A 13,625-nucleotide genomic window follows, 5' to 3' on the forward strand; every position below is an offset into this window, starting at 1 on the left:
TAACCTCAACAAGCTCTTTGACCCAGGAAGGACAGTGACATGCCTCTCTCCTGGGTCTCTGCACCATCTACCTGCTTTCAGTTCTAAGTCCATTTGCTTTTTTTGCCTTAAAGTCCACAGTTGTAGGTTACAGCTCTGTTCTTGAAACACTGGATGTCAGCTTACATAGTGGAAAATGGACTGCATGGGTATTTTCATTCTTGCCATGTAACCTTTCCCTGCAAACTTAGCAGAACTGAGACCTTCAGAGGAATAGCCCACACTGAAACCTATTTTTCCCCAAGACCTTTTTCTTTTATGTCTAAGAGTTGAAAGTACACCAGGTATCCCTGATAATGTTCAAGATTTTGTTCTCTCTGAGATTTTCTCCTCATGTGAGGAGAAAATGCCCAAAACTAAACAAAAAAAAAACCCACAGAAACCTCCCGCCAAAAAAAAAAAAAACAAAAAAAAAACCCCAAAAGCCTGCATCTCTTTTGGCCTACTGCTAACTTAAAAGTTAATGTGACAGTTTCTTCTCTTGGGCTTGCAGCAACAGGTACCTGTAAACATCTGTGGATAGTGGGGTTGGACTTTCTAGGGAATGCAGTGGGTACTTATTGTCACAGTTTTGACTGTAAGGACTGGATTCTTCCCTATTGCTGGGTGTTTATTCTTTGCATTTCCTCTTACCTCTTCTGGCTGCTTCTTCTTGGCCTTGGCTTGCATGCATGGAAGTTCTGTTTCTGCTCACCTCCTGGGCAGCTGGAATTTCACTGTCCAGTTTATTTCTTCTCTGTCCTCCCCACTCACACATAGGGTCTGAGCACCCAGTGACTGACAGCCTGCGATTTCCCTGCTTGCGTCCAGACTGACAACCCAGCTCTTGAAGGCCTTGGGGCTGGCATTGCAGCAAGTGCTGAGCATACTGGGTGCACAGGGGTCTGAAACGAGTGACCCTTGTCACAACAACACCATAGGGAGGTTGATTTTGTGATTATGTGGCCAGATGAGTGCCTGCTCTGTTTCTCCAAGAAAATTTAGTTATTAGGAAAATTGACATATTGTTTCAGACTTATTTGCAATAGATGCAGGGAGCTGGCTCTTGTGTGTCCTTCCAGTATATTTTTTGATGCATCTCTGTTCCTTTTTTGCCCCTGACCCATCAGTCCTGGGGGTCAGTGGGGAATCTCTCTGCTTCCTCTTGAGACTGGGATGCTTTTCTCTGTCCTGTGTGTTGCAGGCAGATGTGTGACACAGCCCAGCCATCCACCTGGAGATTGCACATTATACTGAAAACTTTCCTCTGCCCTTGCTCTACATTTCACCCCTGCGGCTTGATGACATCTAGCAGGGCCCTTCCCCCTCTCTGGTATTTAGCCAAGCTTGGCAGTACTCAACTGCCCTTCTCTGGCTGAATTTTCTGCTACAAAATCTCAGTGATTCTTCCCAGCTTTTGGCAAATCTTTTCCCAGATGCTTAACTTTGCCTTCATTTCTCCACAGAGGAGAAACTGAGAGCTTCTTCCCCACAGCAAGATACTTTGTTTTTCTGAGGTATTCCCTCTTATATCATGTATCAAAAATCTATCCAGGAGTGTCTTCTGATGTTCCCCCTATTTTTCCTTGAGATCCCTTCTGGTGATGCAGGCAAAGCACTGAGAAGGTTGTGAAGACCGAGGCAATGTTTTCAAATCCTGGAGACTTGAAAAACCTATTTTGAGCTATAACAGATGCTACTGGACATATGGAACAGCTGAGGGGACTTACACCAGGACTATAAATGTTCTGCAGATCTTTATGTCCCTGACTCTGGGTGGGTTTCCTATAGGAACCAAAAGCTGGGGAGAAGTGGATATAATGCAGATCACTAATGTTCATGATTTTCCTGTGGAAAATTTGCCACAGGGGATTGGTAATAGCATATCTTTGGTAGGGCTCATGGTAGCCAAAAAGGTAGCCTAAACAACAGCCCTGATTTAGGAGGAAGGTCACACTGACCTGTGGCTACCTTGGGACTAGAGTTTTTACTGCTTTCTATATAAATTTGAGAATCCCAGGCCAGCATGTAAACTGTTTATTGGTATATTTTACTATCTGCAATACTTTTGTCCTGAAGGAGGTTTGGATTCTGTGCAGTCTGGTCTAGTCAAAAGTAATCCCATGGTCCCCTGTTCTTCACTTGTCTTCTTTGTCACCTCTCTTCCTCTTCCTTCCATCCTGCTCCCTAGCAGTCAGGCTGCACTATTTCATGCTTCATTTCCCAGCAAACTTTATTTCTCTGCAAATTTTTCCAAATTCTAAAGCAGCCCTTCTACCAGCACCACTGGCCCGAGCACTGCATGAGCCATGGTAATTGTTGTTCCCTGCAGGGACTTCTCATATTCCTCCCATCTCTCCTGGTGCCAGCTTACATCCAGGTGCTACACAACCATTCTGTCTCCTCCTCCCAGCAGTCTTCAGCAAAGGTGCTGCGTGATGCACATCCACACACAGGCTTTGCACACTGCTTTGAATGCAGGTACATTGCTCACAGACCTCATGCAGCACAAGGAGCTGGAGGAAGAGTAGCTTGCCTGTATGCCATGGAGCCTTTCTCTTCATGCTTCAATGTGCCTGGCTCAGCTGGCAGTCAAGCTGCACTCTGTTATTCAACTGTGTCCGCCCCCAAGTCCAATGTAGGGAATTTTATTTGCCCGATTCCCTGTTGGCTCACTGGCAAAATGTCAGAGCATCACTTGTCTTCCCCTCTCCACTTCCTGCAGAAAAGAGAGTGGCACTGATCCTACATGGACATGCCAATTAGTTTTTCCTGATTTCTTCTCCAGTGCCTCCTGCCATGTGTAATCCCCAGTATGTGTTCCCAGCCTGTCAGAGTGGTGACACTCTGTGCCAACACATGGTGATCCCTGCTCCCACTGTTGGTCCACAAAGCAACATTCCAGAAAAGCAGCTCTACAATGCCAGTGATGCATCATATGCCATGTACCAAGCTGCAGAGCACTGCAATGTGTGTGGCTTTCTGCAGGATTGCATTGCAGGCCTGACTGCTGAACCAAGACACTCCCAGTTTATGTCCTGCTCTCTTCTCCTCAGCTCTTGTTCAGTATCCAGTGGCCGTCAAGTTTGTCCTGCTCCTAGTCTGTCTGAGCAATGGTCCCCATGATTTCTCTGGGGTCTCTGCAAGGTTGTAGGGTCTTACAGCATCACACAGCGCTGTGTAAGCTCTTGCTTGCTCTCCCTCTGTGCATATGTTTTATATACAGTTGTCATAAAGGCAGCAGGAACAAGCCATAGACTCATAAAACCATAAAATTGGGAAAGAACTGATATCATTAAGTCCAACCTTTGACCCATCACCACTGATTGTTTAAACTTACCTCTCCTGTGTCCTATTTCTTGATTTTAGGGAACCTTAACAAAGGTGCCTTAATTGCATCTCAGAACTACATCTGGTGTTGGTGTGCAATCAAGTCTGTATTTAGCCTATGCCACCAACTCATCAGAACATTTCAGTTGGTAACTCACCCCACATTGGCTTCTTACTGAAGAGTATTTTCACATACTGTGGGGAAATCCCTGGCCTGGTTCATTTTCAATGAATTTTTTGCTGTATATTGCAGAAAAAAAGGCTCTGATGTTACAAGTGGTGTTCCTTGGCATCTTTCCTTACTCACAATATACCTCTTTAGATTTAGCAATTAACTTTTCACCCCATGGCCCTGGGGTGAGCAAGACTTGAGGTTCCAGCCACAAGTGGAGACTGGTATTGATGGAACAAAGTATGCCTCGAATATAGACTGTCCTGGACTCGTGAGCCGCATTGTCATGGGAGAGGTTGGAAAAGAAGATGTTCAGAACAAGAGATGGACCTTAAAAAGAAGAGGCTGAGGGGATGTGAGAGGAGAAAAAGGAGAGGGTGAACACTTGGTGAAAGAGGGATAAAAATTGAAGGTAGGGCAGATTTCTTAGAGGGGGAGATAAGGGGCTATAGTCTGCCACCCAACTACAGCATTCATATCGGAGAGCCACAATCCTCACCCCAGTTCTGTGCTGAAGCTGCAGCCAGCACAGACAGGGTCCTGTAGTCCTCACACACCAGAGGGCAGGGCAGAGGTCTCCAATTTGCTGTGGTTTGACTCAGAGGCAGAATTAGGAGGACAGCAGTCTGACAGCCCAGAGCTGTGTTGCACTGTGATGCTTCAGCCCGGGTCAGTGATAGTCTGAGCATTTTTGATGCATGTTACTGCTCGGTGGAAACTGGTCCCAGGGCTGGGCAGTAATTGTGGCCAGAGCTTGCTCCATATAGGTAGACAAAAATATTTTTTCATGCTCTGTTAATGGTCACTCTAGTGCTGGTTCAAAATTATTTGAATTTACACCCTGGAGCCGCTGAATTGTTCCTGTACTTAAATTAACTGAAGGTCAGCAGTCTTGAAACCTCTTCCGTGTTACCCTCTCTTCCTCTCCTCCCCTTGGCATTCCTCCACAGAAGGAGCAAAGTACACATGCCATCTTTGTGAAGGAAATCCTGGGTGATTGGGGGAAGGGCAATGCTGCCTTCTTCTGTAGTGATAAAAGGGAGTGATTTGCAAGTAAAAGAAGGAAGGACAAGAAGAAAAGGAATGTAAGAGTAAAACATAATGCTTCTCTTTACCCAGCCTCTTCACTCAATAACCCCCCATGTCCAAAGGCACTAAGATCTAAATGCAAGAAAAAGAAAGTGGTGTGTGTCTCTGCGGTGCTGCATTGCCCTGTCAAGGAAGAGCCAGGAAGTTGCTTAGGTGGAGGAAGGTTTTGAGCCACAATGGGGTGAAACACCAGCCTTTCCTTTCCATTCTTAATGTGCTCGAGCTGCTGGCAAGCACAGCTGTGCTTAGGTGAGAGTGGGAAAGGCAGAGCTGTTGGAGAGAGCTTGTTCAGATTGTTTCTGTGCCAAGGAGTGTGTTTGAACAGAGTCCCCTGGGGCATGAACTGCTGAGCACCAGGCTCGGCCTGGCAGGAGCGAGTGGCAGAGGCAGGGCTAGATTCCATACCACGGGATTGGCACATCAGCCTCGGCGGGTGATACATGCCTGGGGCAGAGGTAAAGCTCCACACAGAGCTGAGTTACAGTCTGAGCTCTCTTGCCCAGACACAGACAGGGATGGCAGGAGCCCAGGGGAAGGACGTGGGGGGTTTGCTCTGGTAGAGCAGCACAGGGGGGAGTTTGCTGAGTCAGCAACTCCTCTGAGCTGGAAGAAAAATGATTCCTGCCCCCTGCCAGCACTTCATACAGATCCAAAATACAGTTCCCAGAACTGTCCCTATGTATGTTAGCAAGAAGGCAACTGTCTGCATATTTTGCTGCAAGAAAGTATGGCAACTGATGTGGCACTGAGCACTGAGCCTGGAATAAGGGATGTCCTGAAGGGAATGCTGTGAAGTACAGCCCTGAGGGGCTTAATCTGCCGACTGCCAGGAAACAGCTTGTGCTTGCTGTCTCCGAGGAAGCTTGCAGGCAAGACCTAGGACTGGAAGTAGGCAGAGTACCGTCCGCAGGGCTGGCGCCATGTGTGCAGTGCCCTTCGTTGCAGCATCCTCATTGCAGGAACTGCGAGCTGGGAAAACTACAGTTCCCATCACCCTTTTGTGCATGTCCCGGCGAAACTACAGTTCCCAGAACCTTTTAATGAGCCAGAGAGGATGTCTCTGGAAATAAATGCCGACGATTTTTGCATAACGCCCTGCACCTCCGGAGTGCTGACCCGCCCATGGTCTGTGAAAGCGGGAACGGGGGAAAAGCCAAGGGGGTGTCAGAGCTGTGGAGCTGTGGCTTTGCCCACGCCAATAGCCGCAGCGATATCCTCCAGCGTCGAGCAGCCTTCCTCCTCTCAGGACTCCCTTGGTAGTCACAGGGAAGATCCTGGTCCCCGGGAAACACGGCTGCTGCGGAGGGAGAGGCAGATAAACTACAGATCCCGGCATTCTCCGACAGGCAGCACCTGCGGCAGTCCCTGCACGCCGTGGGGGAGGTGGGGGTGAGGATGAGGATGGAGGGCAGGGAGGAGATGCAGGGCGCCGTGGGGCTACGCTGCACCTGGGACATTCCGCCACCCGCTGGCACCCAGGCCAAGTGGGTGAGGCTCAATGTGGGGGGCACCGTGTTCCTCACCACCAGGCAGACCCTGTGTCGGGAGCAGAAATCTTTCCTGTGTCGCTTGTGCCAGGGCGAGGAGCTGCAGTCGGACCGGGTAAGGCAGCTGGGTTGCCTCCCGCACCGTGCCGCACCGAGCACGGGGAGGGCTGGAGGGATGCAGGGATGGAGCCAGACCCCGGCAGCTGCAGGAGCTGCTGAGTGAGAAATGCCTGCTCTTTGCCCCCCCTCTCCCGGGAAGGATTTCCCCATGCCAGATTCCACCTTGTTGTAGCCTGGCACTTGCCTTCCTGAGCTGGGGAAAAGTGAGGCCATCCCCCCTCTGCTCCTGCTCTTCTTCCTCTTTGTCACCGCACATCCTGGGTTTACTTCCCAGCTGTGTCTGCCTGACTCAGCCTTGTTCCTGTAAGGCGGTCTCTGCTCTCTTGCACCAGGCCGGGATTCACAGTTACACAAAGAGGCTGAGGCCTATTTTTTGGGCTTTTTCAGCTGGATTGATTCATGCTGAAGTGGGCATGCTGAGCAGATCAATACAGGAGTTAAAATCCAAGCTGGACTGACTTGGCTAGGGACTCTCAGGGACCCATGGTTTCCAAAGAATCTTAGAAATAGTAGATATTTTTGCTTAGGTTTGTATTTTCTTGTATTCTAGGGTATTTTACAGTTGGTTACAGTTTTCCATGGGTTTTTTCTCCTTGTGATCTATATCTGTTGCTAGGATGAAACTGGTGCATACCTAATAGATCGGGACCCCACTTACTTTGGACCGATTCTGAATTTCCTCCGCCATGGGAAGCTGGTCCTGGATAAAGATATGGCTGAAGAAGGTGAGTTGTGGAGCTCAGAAAAATCCCACTTCCCATATTCAGGAAAAATAGGACTTGTGATCAACCTTGTTGTCTCTTGTTCTTGTTTTGGATGTTGATGTGGGGTGATTTCAGAGAGCTATCCCTGCAAAGTATGACTATGTCTCCTTTACTAAAGGGGTTTGCAGTGGGTGAGGAAGGCATCCTTGCAGGTGTTGTGGCATCACAACTGTCCAGCAGAGATGTCACCAACACAGAAGTAGGCAGCATCTCAGAGCCTCAATAAGCCATTTTTTACTGGTTCCTGATCTACTTTTAACCAGGCTCTATGACTGAGTTTTCTATTAATGTCTGTTTCTAATTAGAAATGAAAGCCCAATTGACCAAACAAAACCAAGTTCATCTCTTCTACTGACTGCCAAAAGATAAAGACCATCATTAATCAGTGATATGCACTGTTATGCCGCTTGTGCTCTCATGGTCGTGGACTGCAGAAATTCCAGTGGAACAAGTCAGACAAACTAATCCTTCATCTAAGGTTGACAGTGGGTCTAATAGGATGACTTAGTGACATCACAGTGTTACCAGTCAGCAGTCCACAGTGCCTTGTAATTTTTTGGATGCGAGGGTGTAATAAGGAGCCAATTCCAAATACAGGTTGTGCTGTCCAGCCCTTGCCAAGCACGGTTTCTGCATGATCATTTGTCTTCTTGCCTTTCTTAGATATTTTTACCTAAAGCAAGGAAACTTGTAGTCTTACCAGTTATAATTCCAAAAATATACCCAACTAATGGTACAGGATTGTAATAAGCACAATTTTGAGGTGTTTCCTACTTTACATTTCTTGTAATCCTTGGGTCAGAGAGAGTTCATCTGCAGATTTTAATATCAAATCTGAAACATAAACACGAGCCCAGTTAATTTGCATTGCCTTTTTTTATCCTGCTGCAAACATTCAGGCTGGCATAAGACTAACCCAGTAGGACAATACACTGCTGAATGAGAGACACAGAAGAGGTATGAATGTGTCAGGTAGTGAGGGACGTCCCATCTATATTTTCTTTGTACTGCCTTGGGAACATGTGAGTGTTGGCTTCCAGCCACCTTTCCCTCACTGACTCTCTGGGAACCACCTCCCTTTTCCTGAAGGCCTGTTAGCAAACAGGTGAGTCTCAGGAGAGGTGATGGATGCAAACACCATAGAGAAAAAAACAAAACCATTTCTGTTTACCTCTTTTAAGTTGAAGCACAGGGGATAAAGCCAAAGATCATATAAAGTCATATGGGGCTGCAACTCCAAGTGGCCGAGGAGGTAAGCTAGGTTTTTCTAGGGTCTTTTGGTGACTTGTCAGAACTGCAAGTTTTTGTTTTCTGCCTTATTGAGAAAGTCTGAGCAAGGTCAGACAAATGGTCATTGAGAGAGACTGGAGCCTACAGTTGTTCTCCTTGGCCAGGTATCTGGGACAGGTATTGGCAGTCCTCAGCACAAGCCTTCACTGGCAGTGCCTGCTTCTGTAGTAGCAGGCAGCATAAGGAAGTTGGGGTGAGCATTAGAAACAAGATGCAGAGAGCCAAGTTTCAATTCTCTGCAGTAAGGGTTTCAAGCCTGTTAAAAAGAAAAGCAGTAATATAATTTCTCCCTATGGACCTTGTGAGGCTCAGAATTGATCTTTTGCAAGTCAAAAAATAAAGATGGGCTGCTAACTTTCTGTCTTTTTGGTCCTTCTGTCTGTCTTTCTCAGGGATCCTTGAAGAAGCTGAGTTCTATAACATTGGTCCTTTGATCCGAATAATCAAGGATCGAATGGAGGAGAAGGACTACACAGTAACACAGGTATGGAAAGATGGAGTGGGGTGGGGGAAGCAGGGGGTGTAAAAAAGGAGAGAGATGAGTCCAGAGTGAGAGAAGACTTGAGAGAAGCAGCAAGGAATGGAAGGAAACAACTAATTAGAGATTATGTGCTAATCCCAATGCAGCAAAATCTTGCAGGGGACAAGCTACCACCAATTTAGTTACAATAAACAAGTTGCAGTCTTGCTTTGCATCCCAGAAGTAATGCTGGATGTAGTCCCTGAAACTAAGTGAGCTCCTCTAGCTTTTGGAAGAAGGCAGTTGGTTGCTGTGTGATATAGAGGAATGTTTGTGAGGAGAGCAAAGGTGTCATGGGTGTGGGGAGTCCTGGGAGTGTAATCACAATGAAGAGCATGGAAATACCTGTAGAGAAACTGGAGGAAATAGATGAAGAGGTGGCTGTGAAAGAGTTAAATGCAGACAAAGAATCAATCCTGTGGCACAATCACACCCTGTCTTGGCCAGCAACCTTTGAAAATCTTTCTTAGAGGGAGGATTGTCTGCTATCTCACTTTTCATCTTGTCTTCCTCAGATTGTAAGCCTCCAGCAGCACAGCCACTTTGTGCTGCCAAGCCCCCTCAGCATTTGTTGCATTTGCAAAAATTATTTTGTACTTACAAGTGCATAGTCCCCATCAAAATAGGGCAATATCTTCTGGGGACAATGCAGGGAGCACTCAGCTCAGTCCCTACTCTTCAGAAGAGATACTGTTCTTGCCTCCAGTGACAGCACAGGAGAAAACTGGATTGTGGTTTCCACTCCCCTTTCACCTGGGACATGGGGAAGGGGACAGGTCTGTCAAGGAGGGGTATTACCACTTCATTCTACAGGAGGAGAACAGCTTTTAGCATGTGACAGTTGTCAGTGTGCTCTGCAATTTTGCTCTCAGGTGCCTCCTAAGCATGTCTACCGTGTGCTGCAGTGCCAGGAAGAGGAGCTCACTCAGATGGTTTCCACTATGTCAGATGGATGGCGCTTTGAGCAGGTATGGGTAAGGCAGAGCAGGGGGAGAAGGAGTTGTCTTCTGGGGAAAAGATCATGGATACCATACAGTTGCTGGGCATGGCTCCTTCCCTCTCTGAGAATACTGGGTAAGTCATTGATTGACTCATCATGCTCAATCAATGACTCTTTCTTGCCCCTTTCTAGAGGTTTAGAGGATACTGTGTGAGGCCAGCCTGTTTTGCATCCTGGCTGACTTCTCTCCTGCTTCTCTGTGTTGTCTCCTCGGCTTAGTTATGAGGCCTTTCCAACAGGATTATGCATTAGACTCAGTGCTGCATGATGGGCTTTCTGCCTTGCTCCCCAGGTGGAGTGGGTGTTTCCAGGAATATGTGCTTGTGATTCTTGCTCTCATCTTTTCTAGCTTGTGAACATTGGATCATCCTATAATTATGGGAATGAGGATCAGACAGAATTCCTGTGTGTGGTCTCCAAGGAGTTGTACAACTCCCCCAATGGCCTGAGCTCTGAGCCCAGCCACAAAGCCAAGGTGAGATTAACTTTGCTATGGCCCTGCTCCCATTGCCTATGAGATCCTTTGCTCTTTGCTCCTTCTCTCTTTTCTCTCTCCCTTGCAACAGTGGGGCGCCTCAGTGGTGAAATACAGGGGCCTGCCCTGGTGTTCAGCACTGTGGCATGACACCCTTTGCCCAAAAGGAGGAGTATGTGTGTTGGAGGGGTGGTGTGTGGTTGTGTGTGGCAAATGGCTTTAGCAAGTCACCCTGGCACCTCTCATGCTACTCTAACATCCCCCTCATGCCTCCTCATGCCCATTCTGTGTTTATCACTGCCTATAGGGCATTATTTCCCTGTAGGTTTTGCAGCATTCTCTTTCCTTTTTGAGTCTCAGCCTGAGGGGCAGATATCTCCTGCTCCCCTTTTGAGGGAAGGACAGAAACATGTGCAGTGCATGACATTCTGTAGACACCCAGGATGCAGGAAGGAACACTAGCAACTGATGGCAGTTGTTGGACGGTGGGGTCACAGCACTTGTAAGTGGGTTAGATACCCTGATGAGATACTCCAGAGGAAAACAACCCTCTCTGTTCCCTGACCTAGAATTGTCTTGGCCATGGGGAAAAGTCCCTTTTTATTCCAGTGTTATGACAATTGCTTTGTTCCGTTGTGTGTCAGAAAGAACTGCCATGGCTCATCTTGCAAGCATTTCCACTCTTTCTTCCTTTTGTCCCACATGCTGGGCCACAGAACACAGAGGAGGACCTGGAGGAGGAAGAGCAGGAGGTGGAGGAGGAGGCAGAGGCAGAAGCAGAAGCAGAGGAGAAAGGTGCAGCAAATCCCTGAGGAAAATGATAAAAATAACCCCCCAGGCATAGACTCGTCCACCTTTCTGGTGAGAGCTCACAGCTAGCAGCAGGGAAGGACTAGAACAGGTGTGGGGTGTGGGGGCTGTCCTCTCCAGGAGTTGGAGTCTCTCTGGAGATAAAGCTGTCAGGGGAGAGCTGTTACCATGGCTGCTGCTTTGTATTTTAAACTGTTTGGTTTATCTGCGGTTTTATTTTTATTTGCAGACCGTCCATCTATTCGGGATTGTGCTAAACTCTCTTCCTGCGGACCCTCCCTCCTGCTCCCTTCCGTGTCCATCCCAGCACTGCCATCTACCTCCCACATTGCCCCACTCGCCAGCCTCCAGCATCCTTCCCTCTGCTCTCCTTGTCCCTCAGGGCTCAGAGTGGTCTCTGCCCAGGGCCCTGTCTCTCTCTGCTCCTCACTTTTCCTCCTCTGCAGGTATGTTACCTGTCTGCACTCCCAGCTCCTGCCAGCCTGAGCTCTGCATGAGTGACTCACTTCCCTCTTGTGGGTATGGCCCTGGTTTGTAGAGCTTGGGGAGGGGAAGGAGGGAGGTGTGAGGTTGACTCATCCCTAAGGTGGCTTTACATATTCTGATCCTATGCGTGCCTTTACCTGCCAAGCAGATCCTATGGCTGTGGACCAGAGGCTCTGGCAGCAGAAAGGAGAGTGCAGCTGGGAGAGGGGTGGAAATGAATGCAAAGCAGGCCGGGGTGGTTCGGGGAATGGGTGGAATTTTGCCACGTGTCTGCGTGACATGCATGCCAGATCGCTCCTCCAGACTGCGTCCGCAGCTCCTTTGCCTGCCAGCCCGGGCAGTTTGCAGAAGGCAGCCTGTTATTTTTCCTTCCCTGAGCTTTTCCCCCACAGGCTCTGCCAGGGTGAGAGTGCAGTGGGAAAGGTGGCAAAAGCAGAGCAGAAGCAGCTGGTCCCCACTGCAAATGCTCTCACAGCTGTGTGCAAAATGAGCCTCTCTGCTCTGCCTCCTGCTTAGGAAGGCTGGCTGGCCAACAAGCGTGAGGCTGGGTATGGAGAGTGTTAGAAGAAGTATTCATCTCCATACTGCAGAACTGTGAGGCTCCTATTAAACTGGAGATTCTCAGATTCAATCTCCACCGGCCCTGATAGAGGGCACTTGTTAGCTGGCTGACATTTCTCTCTCCCTCTGTGGCTGTGGGACCTGAGTGTTATTATCTTAAGACTCAGTGTATGTTAATCACATGGACTTTTTCTTCCTTCTGTTCTATTTTCCCACCTTCATTTATTTTCTTTTTCTTCTCTTTGTGTTTCCTCTGTCATTTCCCTTTTTCTGTTTCTCACTCTCCCCTCCATGCTCGGATGCCTTTTTTTCCTACCATTGATTGTGTTTCTCTTTCTCTCTCCTTCTCTAGCTGTTACAAGCCAGAGATCTGAGGATGTGATCTGAACACTCCACTCCAACCTTTTCATTTCTTGTTTATATCTTTATTTTTGTACTGCAGTGTATGGCAGCCCTTTCTCCCACAGTGACACCCCCAACCCCCTTCACTCTTCACATGCAGCCATTTTTTTTTTTTTTTACAAACTCACCTCGGAGGCCTGAGATTCCAGCCCTGGAGGAGGGCAGATGCTGCATGGAGCCCCTGAGCTGCTGTAGGAGCGGGAGCCCACAGCTCCCTCCTATGCCTGGCAGTCTGGCTTTCCTTAATGTCACAGTGGCCCCTGGTGGGGACATCAGCGATCAGCCACTGCAGCCTGCGGTCCCTTCCTGAGCACCCTGGATGCAAATGTGGACCGAGATGGTGGCAGCTGTCTAAGGACCAGCCCTTGCCCTTTCACTGTTGCAGGCAACTGGTGTGGGCTTGTGGCCTGGGGACAAATGCAGAGCCACCGTCCTTTTCTGGGCCACCTGTATGGCTCGGAGGTGTCCCTGTGCTGGGTATCACGTTCCTTGGTGCCTCCCCCCTGTCCCCCAAAGCAGCTCTGTGCCAGCAGTGTGAGAAGGAGAATGGTGTGCTGCCTGGGTACCATGAACATGCTGGTACCTCATGTTGTGTCAGCCAGCACCAAGCAGATCCCAGTTTTGGGGAGCAGGGTGTTTGCTTCACTGCTGTGTCTGAAGACTCCTGAATAAAATTCACAGTCTGTTCCTCCTTGCTGCCTCTCATTTTAAGTGGCAAGAATTCATTCCTCCTGTAAGGGGGTGGGAGTTGGAGAAAAGGAGTTTGGATTCATCACCTGGAGCCACCAGAAGCTGCTTGTGCTGTGCCTGTTTTCTGGGGGCTGGAGGTGCTTCCCGCTGTGTCTGTGCTGCTGCATCCCCAGTGCAGGCAGCTGGGCTACAGAGCAGGTTTGCTTATCTGCAGCCCTAAAGCATAACTGTAAGTGAGGACCACCTGGCTAGTGAGTGACCTTATTGATCCTAGGGACATCTGATTGGGTGGGGGTGGGCAGGGGTGTGGAACCTTTTGCCAGTTGCCAGTGCCAGGACTGGAGTTTGGTCAAAAATATACAAACCTCAAGATAATTTTTAGCAGAGTGAGGCAAACTAGAGCCAAAAAAA

General features: G+C 48.6%; 1 protein-coding gene across 6 annotated transcripts; it reads left to right on the forward strand.

Annotated features, from left to right (window-relative positions):
* Window positions 1-28: 28 nt before the first annotated feature.
* On the forward strand, window positions 29-13,212 carry KCTD17 (potassium channel tetramerization domain containing 17). Of its 6 annotated transcripts, none has more exons than XM_074539352.1 (8): window positions 29-5,998; window positions 6,833-6,941; window positions 8,663-8,754; window positions 9,663-9,758; window positions 10,140-10,265; window positions 10,982-11,060; window positions 11,305-11,594; window positions 12,475-13,212. In XM_074539352.1, exons 2-7 carry the CDS (start codon window positions 6,929-6,931, stop codon window positions 11,559-11,561), a joined length of 663 nt encoding a protein of 220 aa, XP_074395453.1. In that variant the 5' UTR covers window positions 29-5,998; window positions 6,833-6,928; the 3' UTR covers window positions 11,562-11,594; window positions 12,475-13,212. The 6 variants fall into 6 exon arrangements, with proteins under 6 accessions (XP_074395453.1, XP_074395452.1, XP_014123680.1 ...); XM_074539351.1 differs by having other exon boundaries at window positions 29-5,992; XM_014268205.3 differs by lacking the exon at window positions 29-5,998 and adding an exon at window positions 6,005-6,211.
* Window positions 13,213-13,625: the final 413 nt, after the last annotated feature.

This window comes from Zonotrichia albicollis, chromosome 4 (assembly GCF_047830755.1).
Source record: "Zonotrichia albicollis isolate bZonAlb1 chromosome 4, bZonAlb1.hap1, whole genome shotgun sequence".
NCBI lineage: Eukaryota > Metazoa > Chordata > Aves > Passeriformes > Passerellidae > Zonotrichia > Zonotrichia albicollis.

What these genes read in the sequence shown, in the direction of transcription:
- KCTD17 (XM_014268205.3), top strand. Translation starts at nt 6,005, where the DNA reads ATGAGGATGGAGGGCAGGGAGGAGATGCAGGGCGCCGTGGGGCTACGC. An exon ending in AGGACTACACAGTAACACAG is followed by an intron (nt 8,755 to 9,662) that starts GTATGGAAAGAT and finishes TTTTGCTCTCAG; the next exon opens with GTGCCTCCTAAGCATGTCTA. An exon ending in AGCAGAAGCAGAGGAGAAAG is followed by an intron (nt 11,061 to 11,304) that starts GTGCAGCAAATC and finishes TTTTATTTGCAG; the next exon opens with ACCGTCCATCTATTCGGGAT.